At 41.7% G+C, this 26,597-nt stretch overlaps 2 protein-coding genes across 2 annotated transcripts; both read right to left on the bottom strand.

Moving 5' to 3' along the window:
- Nucleotides 1–2,130: 2,130 nt before the first annotated feature.
- On the bottom strand, nucleotides 2,131–13,286 carry LOC120791144 (ceruloplasmin). Its single transcript, XM_040129345.1, has 24 exons — nucleotides 12,905–13,286; nucleotides 12,285–12,529; nucleotides 11,969–12,181; nucleotides 10,462–10,635; nucleotides 10,281–10,372; nucleotides 9,597–9,759; nucleotides 9,346–9,484; nucleotides 9,096–9,235; nucleotides 8,339–8,479; nucleotides 8,191–8,235; nucleotides 7,881–8,095; nucleotides 7,388–7,538; nucleotides 7,000–7,212; nucleotides 5,666–5,870; nucleotides 5,073–5,212; nucleotides 4,771–4,899; nucleotides 4,402–4,508; nucleotides 4,255–4,310; nucleotides 4,001–4,072; nucleotides 3,660–3,751; nucleotides 3,370–3,509; nucleotides 3,204–3,260; nucleotides 2,513–2,618; nucleotides 2,131–2,427 (listed from the first exon to the last, which is right to left on the bottom strand). The coding sequence occupies exons 1-24, from the start codon at nucleotides 13,063–13,065 to the stop codon at nucleotides 2,402–2,404; spliced, it is 3,222 nt and encodes a 1,073-aa protein (XP_039985279.1). The 5' UTR covers nucleotides 13,066–13,286; the 3' UTR covers nucleotides 2,131–2,401.
- A 1,035-nt stretch (nucleotides 13,287–14,321) lies between these two features.
- Nucleotides 14,322–26,591, bottom strand: tm4sf18 (transmembrane 4 L six family member 18). The gene is made up of 5 exons (XM_040128173.1): nucleotides 26,520–26,591; nucleotides 22,353–22,597; nucleotides 17,981–18,049; nucleotides 16,858–17,000; nucleotides 14,322–15,760 (listed from the first exon to the last, which is right to left on the bottom strand). The coding sequence occupies exons 2-5, from the start codon at nucleotides 22,530–22,532 to the stop codon at nucleotides 15,562–15,564; spliced, it is 591 nt and encodes a 196-aa protein (XP_039984107.1). The 5' UTR covers nucleotides 22,533–22,597; nucleotides 26,520–26,591; the 3' UTR covers nucleotides 14,322–15,561.
- Between the last annotated feature and the right edge of the window lie 6 nt (nucleotides 26,592–26,597).

Raw genomic sequence — 26,597 nt, 5'->3', positions numbered from 1 at the left:
TCTAAAATTGTCAAGCTAAGCATGTCCAGCTGAGTCTCAAATGTGAGCATGGCTTCCGCACTTCTTTCCGTTCCGTGGTGTAAAGATCTGACCTGCAGCTTTGATTTAGCTGCATCAGCGAAACAGCTGCGTCTCCAACTCAGGATTGAGCAGCAACCACTAAAACAGACACGCGGTATTTTGGCGTAGGGTAAAGCCGCCATAGTTTGGGGTCAGTGTCGAGTAAAGTTTCACTGGTTGAATGTGACAGAGCTGTTTAGCACATCGTTGAGATTCAGTACAGGTTTAGATCGGAGCTGGCATTATTGGCCACATTTCATGGTCTGAATCTTTTAAATTCCTTTTCCTTGCCAGCTAATGGAGGACTGCAGGTGGCTGCTCAGACACTGATCTGTACTCAGTACGGTGTGTGTGTGTGTGTGTGTGTGTGTGTGTGTGTGTGTGTGTGTGCTTGCAAGTTTTGGATATTAGTATGTGTGTGTGCGTTTGGTGATTGGTAATAATCGCAATCTCAGATCCCTATGAACAGTCAAGGGGGAAAAATCTAAATAAAGTGGCTCCAAACAAGCCTGACAAACTGTTATTTTTCTCAATGCATTTGAGGCTTTTCTCTTCAGCCTGGGAAACCTGAGGTGACTGCCTGCATCTTCCAACTGTGGAATTTTTTACACTATACTAAACTGCATTGCAGAGCACTTTCCTTAGACTCCAGGAATTACATAGAGAGCTTACAGGAGCTACTGGATATGTTGCAACCTTCAGATGAACGGAACAAGCATCTGAAGTCATTTTCTCTTTGCGGACGTACTGCTCCTAGTGGAACCAACTCCTCTGAAGGTCCCTCTCCGGGGTTGCTGACAGACTAAAGAATCCCAGTTGCGTCACCCTGGAGCCCTATAAGTCAGTGTGAAAGTATCTTCGAACTACCTTGTTCACGGTGACATTGGCTGAAAAATAGAGGACCGGACGGCCCTGTGACAGCGCGACGGTCCTCAAACCTCCCCCTCGTCATCGCACAGGGTGAGCTTCGCATTCAAGCCGTGGATCCCTTTCTAAATTCTGGATTTCATCTAGAGAGGCTGGTCAGCTCCGCTAAGCGAGTGAAACGTGTTGCTCCTGACTGAGAGGGCCCTGAAAAAAGGGTGTATTCGCAGCAAGTCAGACCGTCGCACTTGATAAAAGCGATGCGGTCCAGCAGCCACGGGGGGGACACGCGTCCGCCACCGTCTGGGCTGCCTCGCGCCGATCTGGGACTGTAGTGGTCGAGCCTTGCAGGTCAGACTTTTCTACCGCTGCTTAACTGCTGTGTCCATTGAAGTGACAGCACTGCCATCTATTGTTCTTCCAGACTTTGGCCCCTGCTGGTGTCAAAATATGATCAACTTACACTGACTGCAGCTTTTCCGGTGGCATTCACGAGCTTTCACTCGTGCACTACTACCTGTGGACTACTATCAACTTGTTTTTCTAAGAAAGAACAGTTGCAGGTGACTCCTTCTGCAATGTCCAGTTTAACCCCCTTAAAGTTTCCTTTTTAGACAATTCTAAGGTTGGAAAATCATCTCATTCCACCATTGTCCAGACAACATCACACATATATCTGGGATCAGCTTGTTCTGGCTCTTTGCTGAAAACATGAATAAACTATGATGTTTACACCGAGTAAAATATCCCAACCTTAGACTGTTTTTCGTGGCTGCATCATTCCCCCTGATGTAAATACTCAAGACGATTCTTCCGAAAAATCCGGCCTAATTTTAACCTGCTTAGGGGTCCAGGGGGCAAAAATGAGCTGCTGGGCCTCTTCTAACCTCCGGAATAAGCTGAAAACTAGACTGTGACACAGGGAAAGGCCTCACCGGAATCTAAAAGACGTGCAATGCAAAGAGCCTAAGAGACCTGACTGTAAGGACACAGGTCTGTTCAAAGTCTTCAAAGGTTAATTTTTACATTTCCCGCAAACTACAGTGTTTTTTTTTAATTCTTTGGTTCATCCAGCAGAGCTGAACACGGTGCCATAACAACGTAGCATCAGGCTATAGTGCCCCCTGCTGCCTGATTACTGTCATGATGGTCCACACATAAAAGTCACATAAAACTAGTGACTCCAACTTTCAGGTTTCAGCTTTTTCTTTATTTTTTCCAACGTAATATTACAGTTTTCACTGTCATTTGGAAAATATCAGGGCAGTCGAACAATTATGAAAATTCACATTTTAATATAAAATGACTCTGGGATGGTGACTTTATATTTCTTACCCTGTTTCTGATATGCACATGTAATTCCTCCATGTTAAGCTGATTTTACAAAGAGAACTGTTATTGAATTAGCACCTGAAATAAAGTTTTAACTGGTGTTTTTTGCTGTTTTCTTCAATATGGATATGTTTTCCTCCACTGTTCAGCCAAAGATCCCCGCCTTCTTTGCTGTTGACGAGAAACAAACATGTTATTACCTGCACGGCGCCTTCATCGCAACCGTCTGGCTCCTAGTCTGAATTCGTTTCCTTACCTTTTTCGGTGACCGTATATATCGCTTCCATGCCAGCTTTAATGTGATCGATGACGTGACAATGGAGCAGCCAAGTACCAGGATACTGAGGACGCATCTTTACGGTCTAAAAGTGAGAGAGGTGAGAACATCACATGATTCACTGGTCCAGAGTTTCACCTTTAGTATACGTCGACAGCACTGTCGAGCCGGGGGGGAGGGTGTAGGTATCCTGTCATGCTTTCATGAACAACAACGTAACTATAACCGGAAAATCAAAAGCCTTTTTTTGCAGATATTGAGTATTTATTTGGTCTTGAAGATGGCAGGCTTGGCGAAGGAGCACTTCACTCATTTCTTAGCTTGTGCAGCATCTCATAATTTTTACGGTACTTGTCAGTTTTGTCTGTTAATACATTTGTTTAAAAGTGATGAAAAGTTGATGGAAAGTTGATCTGTATTAGAAACACACTGTTTGTTGTTTTTATTTCTGTTTTTCTTTCCTCATTCCCACTTTTTTTTTCTGACCTGTTGTAAGAAAAGTCGGTGATGATATAATCCAATAAATTTTTTCTATGATAACACCGATCCCTAAAAGTTACACTAATGCGGCCAGTTTAAATTCATGTTGAAATGCAAGACGCATCATCTTTTTAATGCTGAAACAAAGACTCGTGTTTTATGTCAAGTCAGGGGATTTTTGAGGCTTTACCTGGAAGGTGGCTGGAAACAGCTCATACACGTCAGAACGATGAGCCTGTCCACCCAGCTGGAGAGAAAAGAGGTTCATTTTAGGAGTCATCATTTTCGTGTACTGCAGAGTGTTTTCTACACTGCAATTTTGTTGGCGTGTCCCTAATGTGTATGGTTTTGTTTACCTTATATTCCACACTGTGTCCATGCCAGTGTGCTGTGTGTATGTCCACTTCATTGCCCATTCCTATTAGGTACCAGTACACCTTATCGCCCACCTCCATGTTCAGACCATTCAGGTTACCGTACATATAACCATTAATGGCTGCATACAAACGCATGAAAAGCACATAAACGCACGTGTTGGAAATAAAATTCAAGACCATTTCTTTCTTTGTCTTGTAGATGAAGCAGGAAAGAAAATATCCCGTGTGTCAAAATAACGCAGTTCATCGAGTGCGTATGTTTCTCTCACCGTGCATCTTGTTGCTCTCTATGAAGGCTTCATCATCCTTCAAGTTCGTGCGAGGGTTCCTGATGTGGGTCTTGATGTTTTCATCCAGATACCTGTAGTAAAAAACAGTGACAGCAATGTACAATGTAAGCACAGCACTTTTTTTTTTTTTTTTGTTCATGGCATTGCCGTAGAGGCACATGTTTCCGGGGCCAAATCCAAGAAAATGTTGGCAAAACTATCCTCATGGCTCCATATTGTGAAGTAAAGGGAGGACATCTATTTTTGTTACATAGGTGAACTGACCCTTAGAGGTCTAAACAGTTAGGTAACAGCATTACAGTTAGACTCTCCCTACTTACCAGCTTTCGTTCTCATCAAAAACCATGAAAAGCAGTGCAAACTCTTCCACTTCTTTCTTTAGTCCAAAACTCCTGGAAGCAAGTTTTTTTTTTAAAAAACTGCACATTAGCATTTCAGTATAATCATACAGCTCAATAACACATTACAAAATCATCCACCGGCCTTGTCAGATCTGACTGTATACTGCATAAGAACAGCGGGTATTGATAAGTAAGATGGATCTCTATCATTGCATTAATGTGAAATCACTCACCGGGCCCAGCTTCGGCGACAAATCACCAGCGGACCAATCAGCCCACTGTAGAGGTCCTTGCGAACGGGAGAGAGACGCGTCAGTGTGTTAATGCCCACGCGTGTGTCTGTGTGGCGTGTGTTTTTTTCCCCCTGTGTGTCAGCGTACCTTGACAACATCGACAGTGGAGGAGTAGGCTGACACAGAGCACGCCTCCTGCTCTGCGGTCGGTCCCGTGTTCTTTGTAACGTACCAGTAGTAGGTGTGAGTCTCACCTGGGAAAGACATCATAGTTTTTAAGGCTCTGACTCCCGTGCTGTGTTAAGAAAACGGAAGTTACACACCAGGATTTCAGGATCACGTCCCTTTTGATAGAAAGTTAATCATACACGCTTCAATTTTATTCTACAATAATCACCAAATGAAGGCACAATAAAACATAGCAGCAGAACTGTCGGTGGCTCCGATCCACTGATCCACCCCCACTATTTCCTGACTGTCCACCTCCCTGTCGGCTGATATCTTGCCTGTGCGTACCTGGGTTGGTGTGGTGGACATCGGGGGTGTCTGTCTTGACCCCATGGGCATGGATAGAATAAGGCCTGGATGCCATGTTCTTAAAAACCACCTTCACTTTGTCCCCTACATCGGCATGAATCATTGGACCTGAGAGAGAGGAAGATTCTCTTGTTACAAGACCAGTCAAGCAGCGTAGTGTTTCTCATATTTAAACTTAATATAACTAACCATGTTATCACTTGCTTTTACTGTACAATTGCTGCTGCCCTTATGTGATTTATTCTAAATTCCCGTGCTTCTTCACAGCCCCGAAAGCTTACCGATAACGCCGAGGTGTTCCATGTCGGCTGCTCTCTCCATCTGCTTGGTGAACTTGTCGTTGGTGAACTGGCGGTAGACCACCTTCTTGTAACGGGAACCTATGAATCCGCCCTGCTGGTCCAGGAAGACTGGAGCAGGACTGCGGATGGGGGGGGGGGCACAAATAGGCTCAGCAATTTTCTAAACCGGCCAGGAAGTGTGGTTTATTAGCAAATGTTAGTCAAACGGGAGGAAACAGTGGACTTGTTGGGGACTATTTTTAGCTGCGTATCACCACACTTTTGTTGCTCTAGTGAGTATTTACAGCTGCAGGACGGTGAGTGTGGCACTGACTCAAAATAAGCTGTGTGTATGTGTTCAGGTCAATGAAGGAACATGTCATTCAGTGTAACAGTGCGGCTCCCTGATGTGTTTCCAATAGTTTTTGGTTAACAATGGCGGTCTATGATATATCTATCTTTGGCTACCAAGAAAACACTTGCTATTAGGATCAATTAATTATAGTTTTTTAAAGCCAAAAGTCGAGCAAACCAGTAAATCAACTCGTCCTAAGTCTATAGCATTCGCAAGAAATGTGCAGGAACTACTTTACTTTTCCTGACCGAGGAACATCTCGGCCTCCCAGGTGCGGTTCGGCGAGTAGTCCCAGTCTGTTTCCATGGCAGCGATGTAGTATGTTTTTGAATGGATCATTATCTCACCCTGACGCTGAAAGATGCTGCACTTCTCTACCATGTAGTTGGCTCTCATTCCACCACGGTAATGGTTCACCGTAGGGGACACCACTTCAAACTGACCTGCAACACACAGACATAGATTACGTGCAGCCGTACAACGCGCTCGTCAGTCGGACGCCAAGTTCACTTTGCTTAAACGTGGTGTCTGTTTTCAGGTATTGCTCTATTACAAAACAGCTGCCGAATCGCTAAACCTGGTTCACAGATCCTGATCTAAATGAGTGGCTCCTGCGGTTCGCATTGAAGCTGATGTCTTGCCGTGCACACACAGGTTTCATCTTACAAACGGCATGCCTGAAGTTAGTGTCTGCACCTCCTTGAGCACCATATATGAAAAGTGTTTAGCTTAGTAGTGCGCATGTGGTTAGGCTGCACCTGAAAAAACTGCCTAACAGCTGTTACTCATGTACTGTCATTCATGGAAGCAATGTTTTGTGAATTACGGAACATTTATAATTCTTATTGGCTATTTTCTGGGTGTAAAATGTTGGAGTATAAAAAGTTATTTTTACTGTTTATGTGTGTGTTCTTGTGCTAGAATGACTGTGGGAACCAATCTCAATTCTAAACATTCAGCAGGGAGGATATTTTGGCTACTTTTCGCTTTTCCAAAGGGCAGTTTGAAGACACGGTTTTAGGGGTAAAACTTTGGTCGTGTTTAGGATTCGAGGCTGAAGTATAAATAAAATAAAAGTATAAATAAATGAATAAATAGATTTTGCTTTTGGTCCATTGGAATATTTTTGGTGGTGGTGGTGTCAGATATCGACTTCTGTTGCTTAGTTGTTTGTTGTCTGAACTGCTCAGTCATTTCCGCATGTTTAAAAAAAAACTTCTAACATTATATAACTCTAATGTGTATATATATATATATATATATACACAGTATACATGGTGCTGTTTGTATGAACTATGTCTAATGAAGGTCTGGGGACTGTGTTGGACTGTATTTATTTAAAATGAAAATAGTTAATATTAAAAAATTGAATTAAAAAGCTTCGTGCTTGGGGCCCCTGCGGCAGTTGCCTAGTTTGTCTCAGCGACAGGTTGGCCCCCTGGTCTCACAAGTACTACATGTGTGTGTGTGTGTGTGTGTGTGTGTGTGTGTGTGTGTGTGTGTGTGTGTGTGTGTGTGTGTGCGTGTGTGTGCGTGTGTGCGCGTGCGTGAAGCTGAATGACAGATGTATACCCATGCTGTCTGGCTCCATGGTGACAGTGTGTGAGATGTGGGGGAAAACACTGATGGAGTCCCGTCTGTTCTGGCGATAGAGGAACCGGTTTCCCTGGAAGTGAAGGCTGTTGATGTCCGTCTCTGACCCCAGTCCAGACAGGTGCCACGTCACTTTGTCCCCCTTACACATGGTCAGGCCGGGGAGGTTCCTATACACAAACCCGTTGATTGCTAGAAGACAGAGCGCAGAAATAAAGTGAAAAAAAACTGAAAAAATTGATAGTAAATGTTTTTTTTTTGCCAATTTCAGCGTGGAAATATATAGATTTATAATAACTGGGACAAATTTAACATCTTTATAGGTAGTGAGTGAGCTGCCGGCGATCAGCGCGCGTCTCCCACGAACCATGCATCTTGTTGCTCTCCATGAAGCCCTCGTCCTCCTTGTTAACAGTGGTGGGAGCGGTGGTGAAGGTCTTAATGTTTTCATCCAGGTACCAGCTCAGGTTCTCATCAAACACTGTGGCCATGAGGTGGAACTCTTTATCATAGTTTTTCTACGAGGACAAGAGAGACAGGGGAAGAGGGAATGTGTCAGACTGTGGCTTCATCAATGCCTTTTGTCGCCACAATAACGCTGGTCGACACACATGGTGCCATCATTTTTGCATAATCTTGCTATTTTGCCACTTCTTTTATTTGCGTCTTCAATAAAGGCTGCTTTTTAAGGCTTGTTATTCCTGTGGCCCCCATTTCGCTATCTCTTTCGATGCAGTTGGCTTTTTTTTTTTGGTGTCAGTGTGATGGGATCCGATCCCCCTGTCATTATGAAAAAAATTTTTTTAAAAACATCTGTCTTGACGAACCCTTACCCTGAGGTTTTCTGACTCTGCCCTCACCTGTGCGCCGCTCTTCAGTGATCCCTCTCGGCAGACGAGGAGGGGTCCGACCAGTCCGGAGTTGGTGTCTTTAACAGGGTCCACTCCCGAGTAGTAGAGATAAGTCAGACAGTCGGCCTCCCCCTGCACTGGACCGGCACCCACTGGCACCATCCACTCATAGGTGTGCACCGTCCCGGGTCTGACCAGAGCAGCTGGGGGAGGAGTCACCACCCCTGAAAACCGTAGACAAGGAGAATTATTAAAATCAGATTTTTCATTAATGCGGGTAAAACTGAGACTGGTACTGTAATTCGGGTTTTTAACTCACTTGGTTGACTCTTTAGCTCCCGCAGTTTCTTCGCTGTATAAGACTCTGAAGGGAAGAAGATGAGGGGGACGAAATATGGATGAAGAAGCTCTCTGGCTATATATTATCTCGTGCGTGGATAACTATGTGTGTATATGCAGGTATTAACCTTCCAATTCATTGTGATAGAGGGTCCCATCCTGTTCTACACTGTATTGAACCCCATGCGGTTGTATAGAGTAAGGCCGGCTGGCTTTGTTCTTAAACACCACCCTGATAGTGTCCTTCTCTTCGGCTCGCAGCACAGGACCTGGAGACACAGACGGACACAAACGGGCACGCAGGCACACACACAGTTGCTGGTTTGTTGGAAAATTTCAAGTCTCGAATTTCAAATGACAGAAGATCTATGGACAAGAATTTTGATTGAAATTCACTGGTTCCAGCTTTTCAAACATGACGGTTTGCTGCTTTTAATGTCAATGCAATCCGATAATTTCGGGACCGTTTCTTTGCACTAAACAAGCAATATGAAGACTACTAGAGGCTTGTGATGTGCATTTTTAACTATTATATGACATTAAATAGACTAAACGATTAATCAAAAAATAATCTGCACTTTAATCAATAACAAAAATAATTGTTAGTTGCAGTTCTAATACAGTGTGGCTAGTTTTAACTTGGCAGGGGAGCAAGACAAACTAACCTACTAGGTCATTAGATTAGAAGATGCCATCTATAAATAATTTAGTAACGAGCCCTTAGCTCTACCAACAACTGTCTTTTCTTCACTGTTTTCTTCTACTCTACTACACCAGAAAAACACTAGGCCACTGACTTTATTTGTGCCTCCAGAGCAGCTCTGACTGAGATTTGTCCACGGCTGAAATTTCACTACCTGCCACCGACATAATAGCCTGGATTACCCAGAATTCCAAGGTGTTGCTCCTGCGGGCTGCGTAGCATCTTTGTAACGAAGGTGTTGTCGGTGTATTCCACATAGTGAACCTTCTTATAGCGGCTTCCAATACGGTTTTGACCTCTGGTTACGAACAGGTCCGCCTCACTGCACACACACACACACAAGAACACACAAGTCTCTTAAAAACCCACCGAGACCAGCCAGGACCATTTCTCTCTCTCTCTGTGCGTGTGTGTGCGTGTACAGTGACCAACCTGTCAGTTGGCAGTGCAGGAGCATAGTCCCAGACCTCCTCCTCGGCAGCGATGAAGAACTCTCTCTGTGCACCGTGAGGCCTGGGCTTGTGGACGTTGGGGAAACACTTCTTGATCTCAAATATAGCCTGCATTCCAGCTTAAAGGACGCACAAAAAGCAAAACCTTTTAGCCGCCACGCAGTGGGGTGGACACATTTCTTTCCCGAATCCAATCATCTTGGCAGAGTGATCGGGAGTGTGTGAGCTCACCCGTCAGGTGGTCATTGACAGTGCACGTAAGCAGCCAGTGTCCGGGGTTATCCGCTACCATTTCCACTGTAGTGCTGGAGGCTGGGAAAAGACTGACTGTGTCTGTATGGTGGTTCTGCACGGTCAGGATCTGGCCATGGAAATGAACTGAATGTATGTCCACCTGTTGTAGATAAATGTCATTTCATTTGGCAGCCCCGCAACTGAAGTAAAAACTAGCTAAAAAATACAAGCAACTGACATTTGTTCTTGGACAATGTAACAGATGTTCACAAATGAGCTTTTTCAACAAACTATCATCATTGGTAAGAAGTAATTGTAGAGGGAGAGCAAGTGTCTTTTTTGACATTTCGAGCTCAAATGATCAAACCGTCAGTGAAAGAGACTGCGACAGACGTTCAGCTATGAAGCCACTCAGGCTGACAAAGCTTTCCAAATACACTTTAAACGTGCTTGAAAACAGAACAGACAACGATGCAGAACTTTAAAGGATTAAAGGTCTAGTTGCATGTTTTTAATTTTGGTTAGTTACGTTTCTTAACTTAGACTCTTGTGCACCGCAGAAAAAAAATTTTGCACAAAATGTATGAGGCTTAAAAGTTGAGCATTACAAAAACAATTTTAAAGAATCCCTGTACAGTCAGATATTGTGGTTAAAAGTTATGATTATAGTGTGATAGTTACCTCGTTCCCTAAGCCAATCATGTGCCAGTGGATTGTGTTACCTTGGCACATGCTCAGTCCGGGCAGGTTACCATACAGGAAACCGTTTATACCTGCAATACGCACACTTGGGGTTAAACGGTGTACTTGTGCATGTACGTGTATACGGGGAAGCGGATGCGGAAGTGACGCCGCCCCTCACCATGCATCTTGTTGCTCTCAATGAAATCCTCGTCCTCCTTCAGGTCTCTGGCGGGATTGCTGATGTACGTCCTGATGTTCTCGTCCAGGTACCAGCTGAAGTTCTCATCCGACACCATGAACAGCAGAGCGTACAGGTAGTCTCCTGAGCTGTCGCCATGTAAATCCAAAGTTCCTAGAAAAGAGAGGAGAGATTCAGCCCGCTGTTTTGGGATGTACTGTATACAAAGATGCAGTGGTGGAAAGTAACCAAGTACATGTATTTAGTTACTGTACTTCAGTACAAATTTGAGGTGCTTGTACCTGAGTATTTTCATTCCAATGGTACTTTATACTTATGGTCCACTATCATTTTTTTTACTCCACTACTTTTAAGTGCTATTGTTGCCACGTACTTTACCAATTCAGATTTTTAAACACAAAACTTGTGAAGAGCTTCTGAAACTGGACTACTGGTCAGACAAAAAGGAGCAACTTGAAAGGGTCATTTTGTGCTCTGGGTACTTGTGATTGCACATTCTCTCTATTTTCTGAAGCTTTACAAATCGAATAAGTTGATTCATCAAGAAAATAATCAGCAGATGAATCCATGCTGCTGCTTACACATTAATGCATGAGTAGTAATAATCTAAAGTAACACAGAGACCATTGTTCTGCAGAAGTAGGAAAAGTTCTGTATATATATATATATATATATATCAATATTTTTTTTAAACTTCAATCATCAGTACTTGTTATGAATATTTGATGTTCTATGATGCAGAAATACTAGCCAAGTTTTCAGTAATTCACTGTAATAAAAGCAATAGATGTAAGTTGCAAACTGATGTGGCTTTTTAATGGGGATAAAACCACAATGTTATAACTGAGGGGTTAAAGGTTAAAGATTTTTCCATGTTAATGTAATAAGATGAAAAATGGGCTGTAGTTGACCTTACACACCACAAATGCATTATGTGATCAGACATTACTTAAGGAGACTAGCTAGTTATAAAAATATGGTAGAAATAGTGCCCACTAATTGGATTCATTAGGTAATTTTTTTGTTGATTAGCTAATCTGTTTCACTAATGGATACAGAATGAATTCAAGTCAAATTTGTGAGATAGTTCAGAGAAATTATTCAGATCCTTTACTTAAGCAAAAGCAGAGAAGTATTATCAAGAAGTATTATCAGCAAAAATGTACTTAGAGTAAAGTGAAAGTACTCATTATGCTGCAGTGTAATAGATTACATAATTTTTAATTACTGATGCATTAACATGTGAGCCGCATTTGAATGTTGTCGCTGGTCGTGGTGCAGCTAATTGTAACTGTTTTTTCTTCGGGGTGTTTGTAGGTGATGATTTAGCATTCAAAAGTAACTAGTTACCACAGCTTTCATAAATGTAAATGTAGTGAAGTAGACGTATAAAGTAGCAGAATACGGAAATACTCAAGTACAAGTACCTCGGAGTTGTACAGTACTTGTACTGCCAGATACTCTGAGGTTAAAAAGGTTCCGGTACCTCTCTTACAGACAATAAGGGGTCCTATCAGTCCTGAGTTGATATCTTTCGGGGTGACGATGTGGGAGTGGTAGAATCTGGTCATGCAGTTGCTATCGTCTGATGACGGGCTATGACTCTCGGGGAGGGTCCACTCATACGTCACTGTTGCACCAGGAGCCACTGAGTCATCACGCTTCAGCTCTGGACCCGTGCCATCCGGGTACAGGGCCCCTGACGAGGCAGACACAAGCACAAAGACACAAGGTCACACATCTATCAGTCCGCCAACCGTGCCTGCGCTCCGACTCATGCATCAGATGCCCTCGCTCCTCACCCTCATTGCCCTTGCTGTAGTTCAGCCCATGTGGGTGGATACTGTAAGGCCTGGAAGCGCTGTTCTTCAGGTGGACGATCAGCGTGTCGCCCTCCTCAGCCATCAGCAGAGGTCCCAGGTAGCCCATCCAGCCCGGCTTGGCCACCTCTATCCTGTAGGTGGCGTCAGCGTACTGCTTGTAAACAGCCTTCTTGTAGGTGGAGCCGATCCGCTGGGGGCCTCGCTTTAAAAACACTGAGGCTTCCCTACAGGGTGATTCAGGCAGAGAGGGAGAATCAGATGTGTGTGTCTGTGGACCTATTATTATTATTATTATTATCATTATTATCATATGGATTAGTTCAAATGTTTAAAAAATAAATAAACTTAGATATCAGGACTCTGAAACCGAAGCAGTTAAATGCAAACCGGCCATCATTCATTTTATTATTTACACCTGTGCTTTTCGTGCCGTGACATGTTAAAGTGGCTCCTGTGAACAGGCCCTAATCAACAAGTAACTGGATATCTTTTTTTATACCTATTTATTTTTAAATGACTGACTTCCTTTATGATTAAAAAAGAAAGAGAAAGAGAAAGACTTCACTATAATCAAGGTAATATAAGATGTGTGTACTCACTCATCCTCCTGCAGTGTGCGGTTTTGAATGACGTTCATCTCACTCGGGGCGTAGTTCCAAGACACCTCCTCTATCCTGAGGAAGTACTCTCTCCTCACGCCAGACACGCACGCTGCTGCACAACACAGCAGCCACACATTCCTCAACACCGGCCGACCCATTCCGATGGTGAGGTGTTCTCGCTCCACAAGCTACGAGTAAACCCCAAGAATAACTGCCAGGGAAGAAGATGGGACTTTATCTTTTTTTTTGCCAGTAATCCACTAGATGATGATGATGATGATGATGATGATGATGATGAATAAGACAGACAGTGCGGTCAACTGGCAGCAGCTAGTTTGCCAGTCAGTCTATCTTAGAGACCCTAGACCCTCTGTGTGTCTTTATACTCCCTCGGCTGACTGACAGATGGGAACAGCCAGACGGGACAGCGGGGGTCAGTGACCATCAGATGGGGGTTGAGCCAACCTATCGGAGGCCTGGCCCCTCGATTGATCAACAGGTTTAGACTTGCATAAGACTAGAAACTTTGTTTAGATTTGATTTGTCCAAAATTTCAAAAGTCGGGTTTATGTTACATGATCCGTAACACATTAGGTTTTGGTTTTTTTTCGTGCTCGTGCAGATGCAGCCAAAAATCTAGTGTAGTCGTGTTTGGCCGGCGATGAAAACACCATGATCCAGTCAGTATTGCTGCTCATTTCTAGCTGCAAAAGGTTGAGTAACACATTCTGAACTACCCTAAACCAACCAAATCAGTCCTAATTACTTCCATCAACCTCTGAAGTCAATTAGGGACAATTCATTTCTTACTTTCAAGACCGGTTTTTAATCAATATTTTGAGGCTTGTAGATCAATTTTATATATAATGTACCACAGGAAAAAAAGTGAATAGCCTGCCCACAGCGCCATTGTGGTAGGGACGTGTAAGATTTGATTTCATTTACTGAAAAATGACTTGCCCTCTGGCCCTGGCTCCCAGGGTCAGAGGGCACATTTACTCAGTTTTGGTTCTGATATGGATCAATAACAGACAATCCTGGAAATTCCTTGCCACAAACTCTAGTCCGGGAATTGATTACAACACACCAGACAAGCTGTGTGCGCGCACACACACACACACACGCACACACACACACACAAACCCACATTTTAACCTATTACGCCAGTACTGCATTTGTGTCAGTGGCCCTGAGTGGAGCCAAAAGTAGTTTAGCTCAATAGAAAAACGTGACAACGGATAAGCTGGTGAACGAGTCATTCACAGTGATAGCTTGGAGGAGGTGCAGGAAGGGGCTTCAAGCATGAATATATACATACACCCACATGCACCCCTGTATCTTTTGAAATTTTTGGAAGGGTTTTCATCTCCAACGTAATGAAACACTGGAAATATAAAATGGTAACAGTTATTTTTTATTCAAAGCAGCACAAAGAAATGTACATTATAAAAATATGTCGCTAAAATATATATAAAATGTCCGTTAACACTGAGCTAGAATCCGAAAGACGTAAAGAAAACAATTTACAATAAAACACTGTGAAAATGAAAACAGATGTACAAACACACAAAAATCTGCTTGTAACCCATAAGTATTCCAGCACAGTGTATAATACTTGGAACTGCAAAATAACACTGGGCAGAAAGGACACTTCGATGTGCTCCATGATTATCATCAGAAAAGATGGCACCTTTTTCGAAAAACTACAATTATGGAAATGTTCATCAACCCCCTCCGGGAACGCCATCAACAGCGAGAGCAAAATGCCCACAACAGCTATATCCATCGGAGGTGGCAAACAACATGTGGCAGCCATCTTAAGTGTACTAGTGTAATGACATTGATTGGCAAGACATTATCATCTCTATCCGCTCCCAGTATGTTGCTAAAGTTCTGTTTATGTGCTAACGTTGTAGTTGCTGGGTTTATGAAGGCAAAGTATACAGTATAAAATAATAACAAAGAAAGTGAGCGACCGTAACATTCAGAATACTGGATTTCATGAAGTTACTGGAACACTTGTAACTAAAGCGCCGTTTTAGTTTTTCTTCTTCTACAGCTTTAGAGATAAAAACAAACACAGAAAGGGATTATTTTCTGAAGATGTACTATGTTTAACACACTGTTGTGTGACAACTGCGCAATTAAGTCAGTGAATCCTGTACATGTTTTTATTATCATGACTATTATTTTGATGATTAAGGATGCTCCAATTCTTTCTTATTATTTGTACGTGTGGGTCTGAAGAGCCTTCTGTCACCACTTTTACCACCCTAGCAAATAAAGTACATCCTCCTCTTCCTATGGAGTATACAGGACGCACGTGCACGAGCACATGCACACGCGCACACACACAAACACACAAACACACGCAAAGACACACACACACACACACACACACACACTATTATGGACATATATCCTGGTTTCATCAAGGACCGCAGATTGACTTTGCCACTTTAGCCTGGTTAGCTTGAAAGCTTGAAAATACAGTGGTTACACATAGCTGACCTAGTTTTCAGATGTCCATTATAGTCTATGTGTGTTGTACTCACGCACATACACATGGTGCTGGGCAATGAGGCTGTGTGTTGCATGTGTGAGTTTTTCATGTGTCCGTGTAGGCGAGTCTACATACGCGCGTGTGTGTTTGTCTACGCATTAAGACTATACTCCTGCTTGTAGCAGCAGGGCCGGCAGACCGCGTTGACTAAACCGCTCCCCAGCTGTAAGAGACAGATGATGAACTCCAGCACAGCCAGACCCAGTAAAACACACAGCAGGGTCACGTTCCACTCCACGATGTGAACCGGCTGGAGACACCGGGACCAGGTCTCTGGCTGCAGCAGGTACCTGGAACAGAAGGGGAGAGATCAGCGTGAGGAGCGAATCACAGAGAGACAGGGGAGGGTGCAACAGATGCAGAAAAGAGGCTGTTGAGTGTTGCACTAAACTTGTGTGCTACAGTGTGTTGAAAGTTTAAGGAAAAGAGCTAAAATGCTTTTAAAATGACATTAGTGGACAATGATACAAAACAAAGAGTACCAATATATATGAAAATATATATTGGTTTTTTATATCAGGACACCTGGAAGTATATACCTGTGCTTAATGGGGCAAATTAATCTGTTGAATTTTTTTTTTTTTCAATTATGTCTAAAAAGAGTGAAAAACGCCTGTCGCTTGTTCTGAGAGTGTATTAAAATGTCCTGTTTTGTCTGACCAACAGTCCAAAACCTAAAGATATTCAATTTTCGAATATATAAAACGGAGAAAAGCAGAGAATCCTCACATTTGAGAGTGTGAAACCAGCAGACATTTGGCATATTTCTTTATCAAATCACTTAAACGATGAATCGATTATCAAAACCGTTCCTCATTAATGGTATAAGTACCACTTTTGATTAAAAATCACTCATTTGATCAATTAGCCAGTCGACTAATTGTATCAAATCTAGTACTTACAGCGTGACCATTTACCGAAGCCAAAAAGAAGCTGTGCTTAAATCATCCATTTTCAAAATGTGTTTGTAGTCACTTTAACCCACGGTTAGCTGCTTTGTCCAGTAACTGGTGACACTGCATGAAGCAGAAATACTGTTGCTGTGTCGTTTAATACAACATGCCCACTGAAACGGGCCACTTGCTTTGTCATTGCAATCAGGGGGTAAAAGCGTTTTCCATCTGCTTCAGTCAGTTTTATACAGCACAATGCTGATATCAGTGATCTATCATTCTTGCAATTAATCTTAGAAAACTACTGAGAGCAAAAGAAAAATTCCTGTCATTGTACTTTTGAAATTATTGGGACTTATAGGAATTATAATTTAAATGTAGGTTTTATAGTACAACGTGAAATGCTTTTACGGAAAACACACGCTCTGTTTATTTTTTTATATATATATCCACCCCCATGCCACCACACACACCCCGGTACAGTATGGTCCTACCTGCCCCCCTGGTCTGCAAAGGGGTACGACCATCCATAAGAGGTGAAGCACTTGGGGCCCTGCACCAAGGCGAACCCAGATATGACGAAACAGTAGGCAGACCCCACCAGGCCAACCACAGCTGCCAGCACCGACCCGCACATCTTGAGAGGAACATGGATACACAAAGTGTTTTTTAAAGAACATGCACGTGTGTGGAGCCTGTCTTTCTCTCTGTACGAAGAAGCTGCGTTGTTTCTCAAACAGAGGCAGGCTGCGGCAGACACACACACACACACACACACACGCCCCTACTGTTTAAATTGCACGTATAGCGCTGACATTTTGTTGTCTTTAGTTTGCCTTGTATTTACGATGTGGTTTTGTTTTTATGTGGTTGCGCTTTTATGTGGTTGTGTTTTTGTGCTGCTCTGCTGCAAAAAATAATTTTCTTTTGTAGGAAAATAAAGATCTGAGCTAAACTAGACTGAACACACACACACACACACACACACACACACACGCACAACTGCAGCTGTGCATGTGGCTTGAGTGGTGCGAGCCAAGCTTACTTTGTTGAGTGTTACCTAACAATGGGACCCTTGTTGAATTATCATAGCTGGATTAGTATTAGCATTCCACTCCATAATGAGACAGTGTTAGCTGCCTTAATGACAACTGAACTGCAGTATTCTCTAAGTGGTGAGTAAAAAAAAAGAAAAACAGGAAAATGGCAGCTAAGTGGGAACGCTAAGGCCTTATATATTTATTAAGAAAAGGGAAAACGGCAACTGAAACTGAAAAAGGAGTTGATGAATAATGGACTGTGTGTAGCAAACAGAAATTAACATAAAATTAAGACTTGGCTAAATATTTAAAGAGCCGCTGTTTAGGAAATGAGGATTTTCTTAAATACAAGGAATTATTTATTATCCGGTGAGACAAGTCTGTATTTCACAGTGTCAGATAGTATTGTATTTATCAAGCATTAAAAGTATGAGACTAGCATTAGCTTAGCATTAATGTCATCACTCCCGGATCTTGGTCAGACTGTTAACAGTCAGTTTTTGGTGCAGACTCTGGCTTGGCGTACTGTCCCTCCCGTAGATTTTTAGCATGGTTCGCCGATTAACAAGCGCCTTACCATTAAGCCCTCGTTCCAGCAGCAGCTACATTTCCCCAAAGTGATGAAGACAACAGCTGGAACCAGCATCTGGAGGCACAGAAAAGTTCATTGTTTCACTGCAATTCCTGGACAAAAGCACTTTTTAAGAACTTACTATGTCCATTATGGGTGGCAATTTATGGGGTGAGGAAAATAGCAAAGGTTATCAGGAGACTTGACCTGTGTTCTTTTAGTCAAATTTTGCTACAAGGACAGATTACCAAACTTTGACCCTGCTTCTCTTTGCTAGCAGTTACTGGCTAATGTAACATTTAGGATCTGTCAGAAATCCCTCCCTCATTCACTCATTCACTACTCCTTATATAATAGACAGTCAACAGTGAACAGCAAACTTAGACTTAGACTTATGGATCAATATAATTCTGACTAACATGTAGAGTCACACAACAGTAAATTTCACATCTATTTAATGTGGAATTGTCAGCAGAAAGTAGCGTACATGTCTTTTTTTTTCTTTCTTCCCACTGTGGGAATTTTCAAGGTTACTACATGTAGCGCATAAACGTCAGACAAAATTCAAAACCTCAGATAACATGGTGGAGAGTAAACAATGCAGTAAATGGGGAGTGACTTTGGACACAGCCACAGAAATCAGATTAAAGGTATTCCCGAACTAAAGCGTTGGGTGATTTAACCATTTGACCTGTTGTGGGTGCTACATGAAAAAGCAGGAGATCAACAAATTCATTAGACTTCAACCTCTGGGGACCATAAATTTCCCTACGAAATTCAATTCAAATCCATGTAATGGCAGTTTGAAATTTTTCGCTCTGCACCATCTGGCAGACCAACATAGTTGTGTCACCGGCGTTGCTAAAAACACTGTCACACTTAGGCGCGTTGCCGTTGACTACAGCTATATAGCCATAAAGTCAGGGCACGCTGGATCGAAAGGGCAGATTAAGTACGATTTATGATGGAATACAAGCTGTCAGTGAAGGGCAAACAAGACCACTGCCTTCATCAAGAGCAGGATCCAGTCTGTACTGTACCAGCAGCTGAGACACAGTGTTTGAACCTGAGATTAACTTTTACTATTCTCTCTCCCTCCCTTTTTCCTCTCCTGCTCTTTCCTGTGTTGTTGTCTCTCTCCCAGCAGTCAAGGACTTTAAATCACATCCTAACAGAGGGAGGGAAGTTCCCAAGGTTTTACAAACACACACACACACACACACACACACACACACACACACACACACACACACACACACACACACACACACTTACAAAGATCATATGCATCGTTATGTACACATCCTGGATGTCCCCCTAAAGCGCTATCCTTTAACAGAGGCAGAGAGAGAGAGAGAGAGAGAGAGAGAGAGAGAGAGAGACTGACAATGTAGAGGGAAGTCCACAGTGCACAGAAAGGAAGAGAGAGAAAGAAGGGGGGAAAAAAGGGGGCGGAAGAGCGAGGGAGAGGAAGGGAGGGAGCTAAAGATAGATTTCTCTCAGAGGGGTTCGGTTTGCTCTTTGACTCTTTGACGTTCTGTCATTCCACAACGAAAGGAAAAGGCCAAACTTGAAGAAAAAAAAAAAAAAAAAAAAGATAATGACGGCAAGGCAAAAGAGAAAAAAAAATTAAATGAGAATTCACGTATGAAAATCTCCAGAACACTTTCCCCTAATAGCAGATGCAACAGGAACATGTACAGACAAACCCAAACACAGATTGTGCATTCCCCAAATACCGAGTTAGGGCTTTATTTACCTGAAATGAAGCAAGATCCAGGCCATTATTTATGACAGGCTCAAGAGGTGTTAGAGGCGTTTATTTCTGAATTCCCCTGCTGTAAAAGTAATTACATCTTAGTAAGAATGCTCAAAGTAAGACATTTTGTGATCCGCTCCCATTTGCTGTTGCGCCCATTTGATGTTAATACCAACTCCAATTTTTCCTCCCTAGTTCACATTCCATCAGTTCATGGTGCATAATGCCTCACTTTTACTGTCAAACATCTCCAGGAAGGGAAGTGGCAATTACAGCATCTTAATACGGAGAAAGAACGGCAAACCGATCAGCGTCATCGAGTGAGAACGTACCATGTGAACCAACATAGTAAAGTTTATCCAACTCTGTCTCCTAAAACATAAGCAGTGTCCTGTGGACATTTTGCAGTTCAGGCTTCTCTCTCAAATAACTTCACTGGATTTAATAATTCCTCTGATCGTTGTCCTGCGACCTCTTCCAGTTCTTGAAATGCCAGGTCTCTCACTTCTGTGCGGATTCATCACCGCTATGAATAAAGTTTACAAACAATGATGAATACTGTGGCACCAAATTGTTCAAGACCTGCTGTATTATTGTGCTTGTTTCTAAAACTGCTGCAGAAACGAACAATTAAAAACGTCCGTCTCCTCAATGAGAAAGTCAAATATAAGCAGCTGAGAAATGCCTTCTTTTTAAATGGCCAAAAACACACTTTTAGGCCTACTGCCATATTGGAAAATCTGTTATATAGAATATGGTATCGATTTCAGTTTTCTACACAGTTTCTAAACGGTGTTTTACTCTCACCTGCTCCGGCTCAAAAAACAAACTACAAAAAAATCTAAATATTGCAGAGAGTGAACCTTTGGCGCGGGTTAATCTTATCTGGAAAAGCACAATCTCTCCTCTGTTCTTCCTTAAAACCAAACTAAAAGAACAGCTCCTTTCTGCTCAGTCGGAGCATAAAGCCATCAGATCAGCAGCATGCAGAGCAGACAGATTAACTATGAATTCACACAACGCTCCTTTGTGTTCGATAAACAACTGCAAACAAACTCACACTGAAGGGTGTTGAAGTGGAGACAATCGTCAATTTAGTAATCGTTTGGTCTAAAGTCGTGTTTTTATTACTCAAAGCTTATGTTGCGTACAGTAAATTACAACTAAACAAATGTATAAAGAGACTTTAATCAGCATTGGTCATATATGATAAACACAAAGTGAGGAAATAAAGAGGGCTCCAGACCACATAAAGAGCACAGACTGCCACCAGTGGCTCGACACGTACCACCAGCGTCTGTCTCTGCGTAAGGCTGGAGGCAAGGTGATTTATTTATTCCCCCCCCCCCAGCCAAACGTTCATGGTATGACCAGAATACAACTGAGTTTCAGAATCTCATTTATTTTTGTTTTAAATGAGAAAAAGTGTTACATACAGTGGGTTAAAACATGGCTTCTAAGGACGTCTCTCGCTCTGGTTCCAGATGAAAAGTGAATCTCATTATTGTTTCAGGGAATTTCTCTCTCTGCCGCAGCTAACAGTGGTAGGTCCCGCCATGTGGTACCAGTGACCTCAATTAAACCTGCATCCATTAATTGTTTCAGTCTCTGCCTGGCAAAATAATCCAATCAGATTATTTGATGCTGGGAGCTATGTTGCCACATCACCCCCATTCAAATCCTCCCCCTCTTTTTACCTTTACTTCTCTCGGTTCATCTCTTCTCTTTGTTTGTAGCGAATGATGATTTTTGTCATATTCAAAGTCAAACGTTTCACACTTTGAATAGAATAGGACAAACGATACATTGCATGACATGACGACATGCATCTTTCCTTTAAGTAACTTAAAAAGTGGATTGTAATTTATCAAGAGGACATATGACTCTTCAACCTCTGATGTCACAGCTTTCAATTACAACTTGTCATATTTTCACGAATGACCCAGTTCTCGTAATAAACAAAAATAATGGCTAAAACATTTCAGAAAACACCGATTTTAAACTTTGAGTATGTATAGTATTTAAATCTCTTTAAAATGCCAGATCTGTACACCAGGCTTACACTGCTACCACTACAATCCACTCCCATTGAAGCGGCAGAAAAAAATGGATGCAACCAATGTGTTTAGAATTTGAATAAGAAATTCAGGGTTTCGTCTAAAATCTTGTCGTTCAAAGGAAAGAATAATAATTCAAGATGTTTTAGGATTATTAATTTTAAAAAAAAAAGAGTTGAGAAAAAAATCTGAAGTAAAAATTCCTGACAAATTGGTAAACACATTACAAACTGAATGTAAATCAAAACTATAAAGGTAACTTTGGACTAATAGGAAAGTTATCCCATTTTACAAAATTTGAGATTTTGAGGAACCCACTGATTTCCACCACATTTGGTGTGTTGGGTTGAAGTGGGGTCAAAATACCGGTGATAAAAGCAAATATTTGGACGTTAGAATGCAGTTTCCTTTCCTCAAAATATGTCGCTGCCATGACAAGCACCTGACTTTGGTTTTCACTTCCCAGACAATTAAAGTTGCCAGGTATCAGAATAAATCCTACAAAAAGCCTACAAATTAAACAGAAGGAGTAACTAGAAGGCATGGGGAAAAAAATGCTCACCAGCAGTCCTCCACCTCCTAGTCCACCAAAATACCAGATGTAGCTGGCCAGGCGGCCCTGCTGGATGTAGTTCATTCCTCCCATGGGAAACAGCAGCAGCAGGTTGGCCAGGATGCAGCAGAGAGCCAGAGGCAGCAGGGCCAGACCCAGAGACCTGGCGAAACCCACCGAACAACACATGGTTCACCCAAAAACACACACGACTGCAGGGAGAAGAGGAGAGAACTGGAATGGACCGAGGAGAGCTGCGAAAGGCAGAAGGAGGGGAGGGAAGGGTCAGAGCAGCTGGGGAGCACGGAAACAAAACAAGTGACAAGAGCTTGCTGGATGTGTGTGTGTGTGTGTGTCTAAGCGCTGAACGGATTCTGCTTGCTTTAGTGAGGGAGTTCTGCCATGACACAACGTACGCCAGGAAACCCACTCACAGGAAGGGGGCTGACCAATAGCTGCACAGAGCTCAGCCAGAAATGTGAAAAAATCCCACAAGAGTGTGTGTGTGTGTGGGTGTGTGTGTGTGTGTGTCTCCCACAGACTCTTAGCCGGCAGGGCCTCACATAGCACTCTAAAGAATTAATTTCCCTCAGAATTACTGAGTCATAGCAACAGGTTGACATGTTTAAATACATAATCAGTGCATTTTTTCCTAATCCCTTTTTCCTACCTGGTGTACACATTTGTTCAGTGTGTACTGTTTAGTCTGGAAAATGCCAAAAAAAAAAAAAAAAGGAAAAAAAGGCTCATAACAAGTTCCCATTCCCATTTTGTCCCACCAACAGTCCAGAACCCAAAGACAGTCAGTTCCAGTAAAACAATGGGCTGACACAATTAGTTTATTCATTGATTAGTTGACTGATTAGCAACCATTTTGATGAACAACTTGAGTCATTTTTTAAGCAAAAGGGCCCAAACTTTACAGGTTCCAGTTTCTTAACTGAATATCTGTCGGTAGTCTTCTTAGTGTAAGATATGATAGTAAACTCAACATCTTTGGGTTTGGGCCAAACAAGCAATAAGAATATGAAAATCTGGGTCCTGGAAGATTAAGATGGACACTGGGGTTTCTTTTGTTTTTTATTTAGAATTTTCTGACATTTCATAGACCAAATGATTTATTGATTTATTGCAAAAAACAAGCTGTAAAACGAATTAAGGAAAAAAAAAACTGTTAGCTGCAGTCACTAAACAAAGCAAAGCAAATCTTCACATTTGAGAAGTTGAAAGCTGCATTTTTGGCAGTTTTTCTGGATAAAACTGGACAAATTATGATTATATTATAATAAATCTATATAGTTGACAACTAATTTTCTTCTGATCAATTCATCGATTAATTGTTACAGTATTAATCTGACCTACACTCGTGCATCACTTGTTATTTTAATTACTAGATACAGACAATGAACCAGGAATCCTGCACAATTCTTACATTTTTGGTCCTGTGGCTGTCTTTGCTGCTGATTAAAATAATTTATGTCCATTATCTAATTTAAAATGTTTATTATTGTTCCCTTTTTTTAAAAGTTGTTATTGCTTTTAATCTATTTTTTCTTAATCTTTTGTCTAATATATATATTTTTTTTAATTTCACTTTTATCATTTCTCCAATTGTTTCGCTATGTATATTTATTCTGTCTTACTGTTTGCTCTTTAGTCACATGAACAGCACTTTGAATTGCGCTCATCTGTATGCAAGGTGCCATATAAATCAACTCTGAGTCACTGATTGATTCAAACTTTATGGAGTACAATAAACCCTCAACATCACTAAAATATAAACCCTTTCAGAAAAAAGAGGGTCAGTTGCTTGCTGATGATACTTTTTTGCAGTAAACATATCGAAAAGTGTAAAAGGATATACGCCCAAAAGTTTAATTTGTTATAAAAGTTGAAAACATTTTAAAAATGGCAAGAGTAGGCATATGGTTTTCATAAAACAACAACAGTGCAGTCAGTTCAACAGGGACCAAGTAATCAAAATGCTTCATAGATGTTTCCAAATTCCCCTAAAAGTGTCTTCATGGACTCTATGATCAGATTTCTGTCTCTCTCTGTCTGGGTCTGAACGATACTGCAGCTCAGCAGATCTATATAGGGCAATAGGGCAAAACATGACTCCTAACAGTGCTGCGTCAGAAAACCAGAAAGACTGTGCGTGTCTACATACAGCATGTGTGTTTCCGGGGCCCAGCATGTTGTGAGCTGCTTTATAATCCGGCTGGAATTCAGCACATCCAGATAAACTGCGCTGTAAACTGGAGCTGACCGCTAACAACCTGCACTAACAAGCTGCGTTAATTAAGACAGATTATGTAAAACAGTGTGTGTGTTTGGGCGTCTGAACACATGGTTCTTTTATAGGGGCAAATGGCTGGTACCAGGGTGGGTTTTGAACTGTAAGCAGATAAACACCGAAACAAAGTCCCACAGCCTGTTTTTTGTACCAAGAGATTTGGGCTGAAGTGGAAACATGTTTGAGCTGTCTGCTCCAGGGTATAAGTGGCTTACAAGCTGTTTACTCGTTGTTTTGTTTTGTTCTTTTCACACAAACCAAGCCACTGCAAGCCCTGTAATATAATTTAATCCATCTGCCTGTCTCTGTATTTATCCTGTCTGTGTGCTTTAACTACAAGAGAAAGCTCATACACATGAGCAAAAAACCCACTTCCCCCACTATGCTTGAAAACATGCAATGAAAAAGATGCTTTTTCATGTAGTAATTAAAATCCAAAACACTTGAGCCGTTGGAATGCACATGGCTAATTTGATGTTTACATGAATTAGTGAGAGATCTGTTTTTGTACAGGCCTGGTAGTGCTAGACCATAGCTCATGGTCGTGTGGGGAAACAGAAACGGTTTGTCCTCAGGTGAGCATGAATGTGCTCGATAAAATGTATGTTGGTGGTGCCGGAGAAAAGGTCAGAGGATAAGCAAAGCATAAGGATTCACCCTCTGGGGACCGTGAATGACACCCGACTACGAGTTGTTCAGATATCTTGTACAAAGTTTAAAAATTTGAGTCCTTTTTTGAGCCATCCTTGGGACATTATCTTAAACTATTATAGTACACTAAAACCAGGGATTAGAGCTACTAACAATTTACTATCTAAAACAAAACAAAAACTGTTACTGAACTCCCAAATCACTCCAAACAGTATTAACAAGTCCTGTTAAAGCAATATACTTTTCTTTATGTAATGAAATGGGTATTTTGAGCCCAAATCAGCTCAGCTTCATCGGGTAAAGAAGAATCCATAGAGGATTGTGAGCTCCACAAACAAGGTAGCAGTCAGGACCTTGAGAACTAACCGTTGCTCAAAAATAAGTAAGAATCATGAAAAACAGGGGCTGTTAAATCAGTTTGTTTTCACCAACAGCATAACAGATATACTTCACTTTAAAATGTAGGAAAAATTATGCAAAAAGGAATTTGACTGGAGATATGACACTGATTGACTTAATTCACATTACGTTATTACATTATCTAAACTCAATTTCTTTATAAAATGCCGACTCGAGTAAAGATGCAACTATCATTTATTGAGGACCGAGGGTTTTATATATATATATGTAATGATACTGTTGCCATTTCTAGCAAACACCAGATCAGCAGCAACTAATTGAAGAGACTGAAACTGAAAATGATCTCAACTAAGAGACAAACAGACATCAGGTAAAGCATCTTGGGTATGTAATATGATGTTATACAAAGACTTACTTTCCCGATGCTGATAAGAGCACACAAAGATCTAACCCTGAGATCAAGAAGATGTGGGGGAACACATGAACTGCAGTGCCAATGATTCAATCACAGACTATGAAATGCGGCGTACAGTTTCATTTCAAACTGTTAGGAAAACTTTGAGTTTTACGTTTTGATTGTATAAATTGAGCCGCCTTTCTGCTTCTAGTGTGTGTGAGAGACTATAGTCTAGTTTACATACATAAATGTGGATGTAAACATGCAACAGAAAAATCTAATGAACACTGATATGAGAACATGACTAAACAAGCCATTTCATGAAGATGCAGTGTAATCATTATGACAAGGGGCTATGACTATTAAAAACATGAATTGTTGTCAAGTCACAAGCGGAAATAAAATCAATCGGCTGAATAATGAATCTGAATAAAAGTGTTTGCTGTGAATCTTGTCACGGCCTATTACTCACAGCACTTCTCCTCTACATTTCGTACGTAAGAATTTGCCTCCAGAACGTTTTGTGATCCGTTTATCTGGGCATTACAGC

Source organism: Xiphias gladius, chromosome 6 (assembly GCF_016859285.1).
Source record: "Xiphias gladius isolate SHS-SW01 ecotype Sanya breed wild chromosome 6, ASM1685928v1, whole genome shotgun sequence".
In the NCBI taxonomy this organism is placed as follows: Eukaryota; Metazoa; Chordata; class Actinopteri; order Istiophoriformes; family Xiphiidae; genus Xiphias; species Xiphias gladius.
Note: the sequence above shows the minus strand (reverse complement) of the source record. Positions and strands in the feature narration are given on the sequence as shown.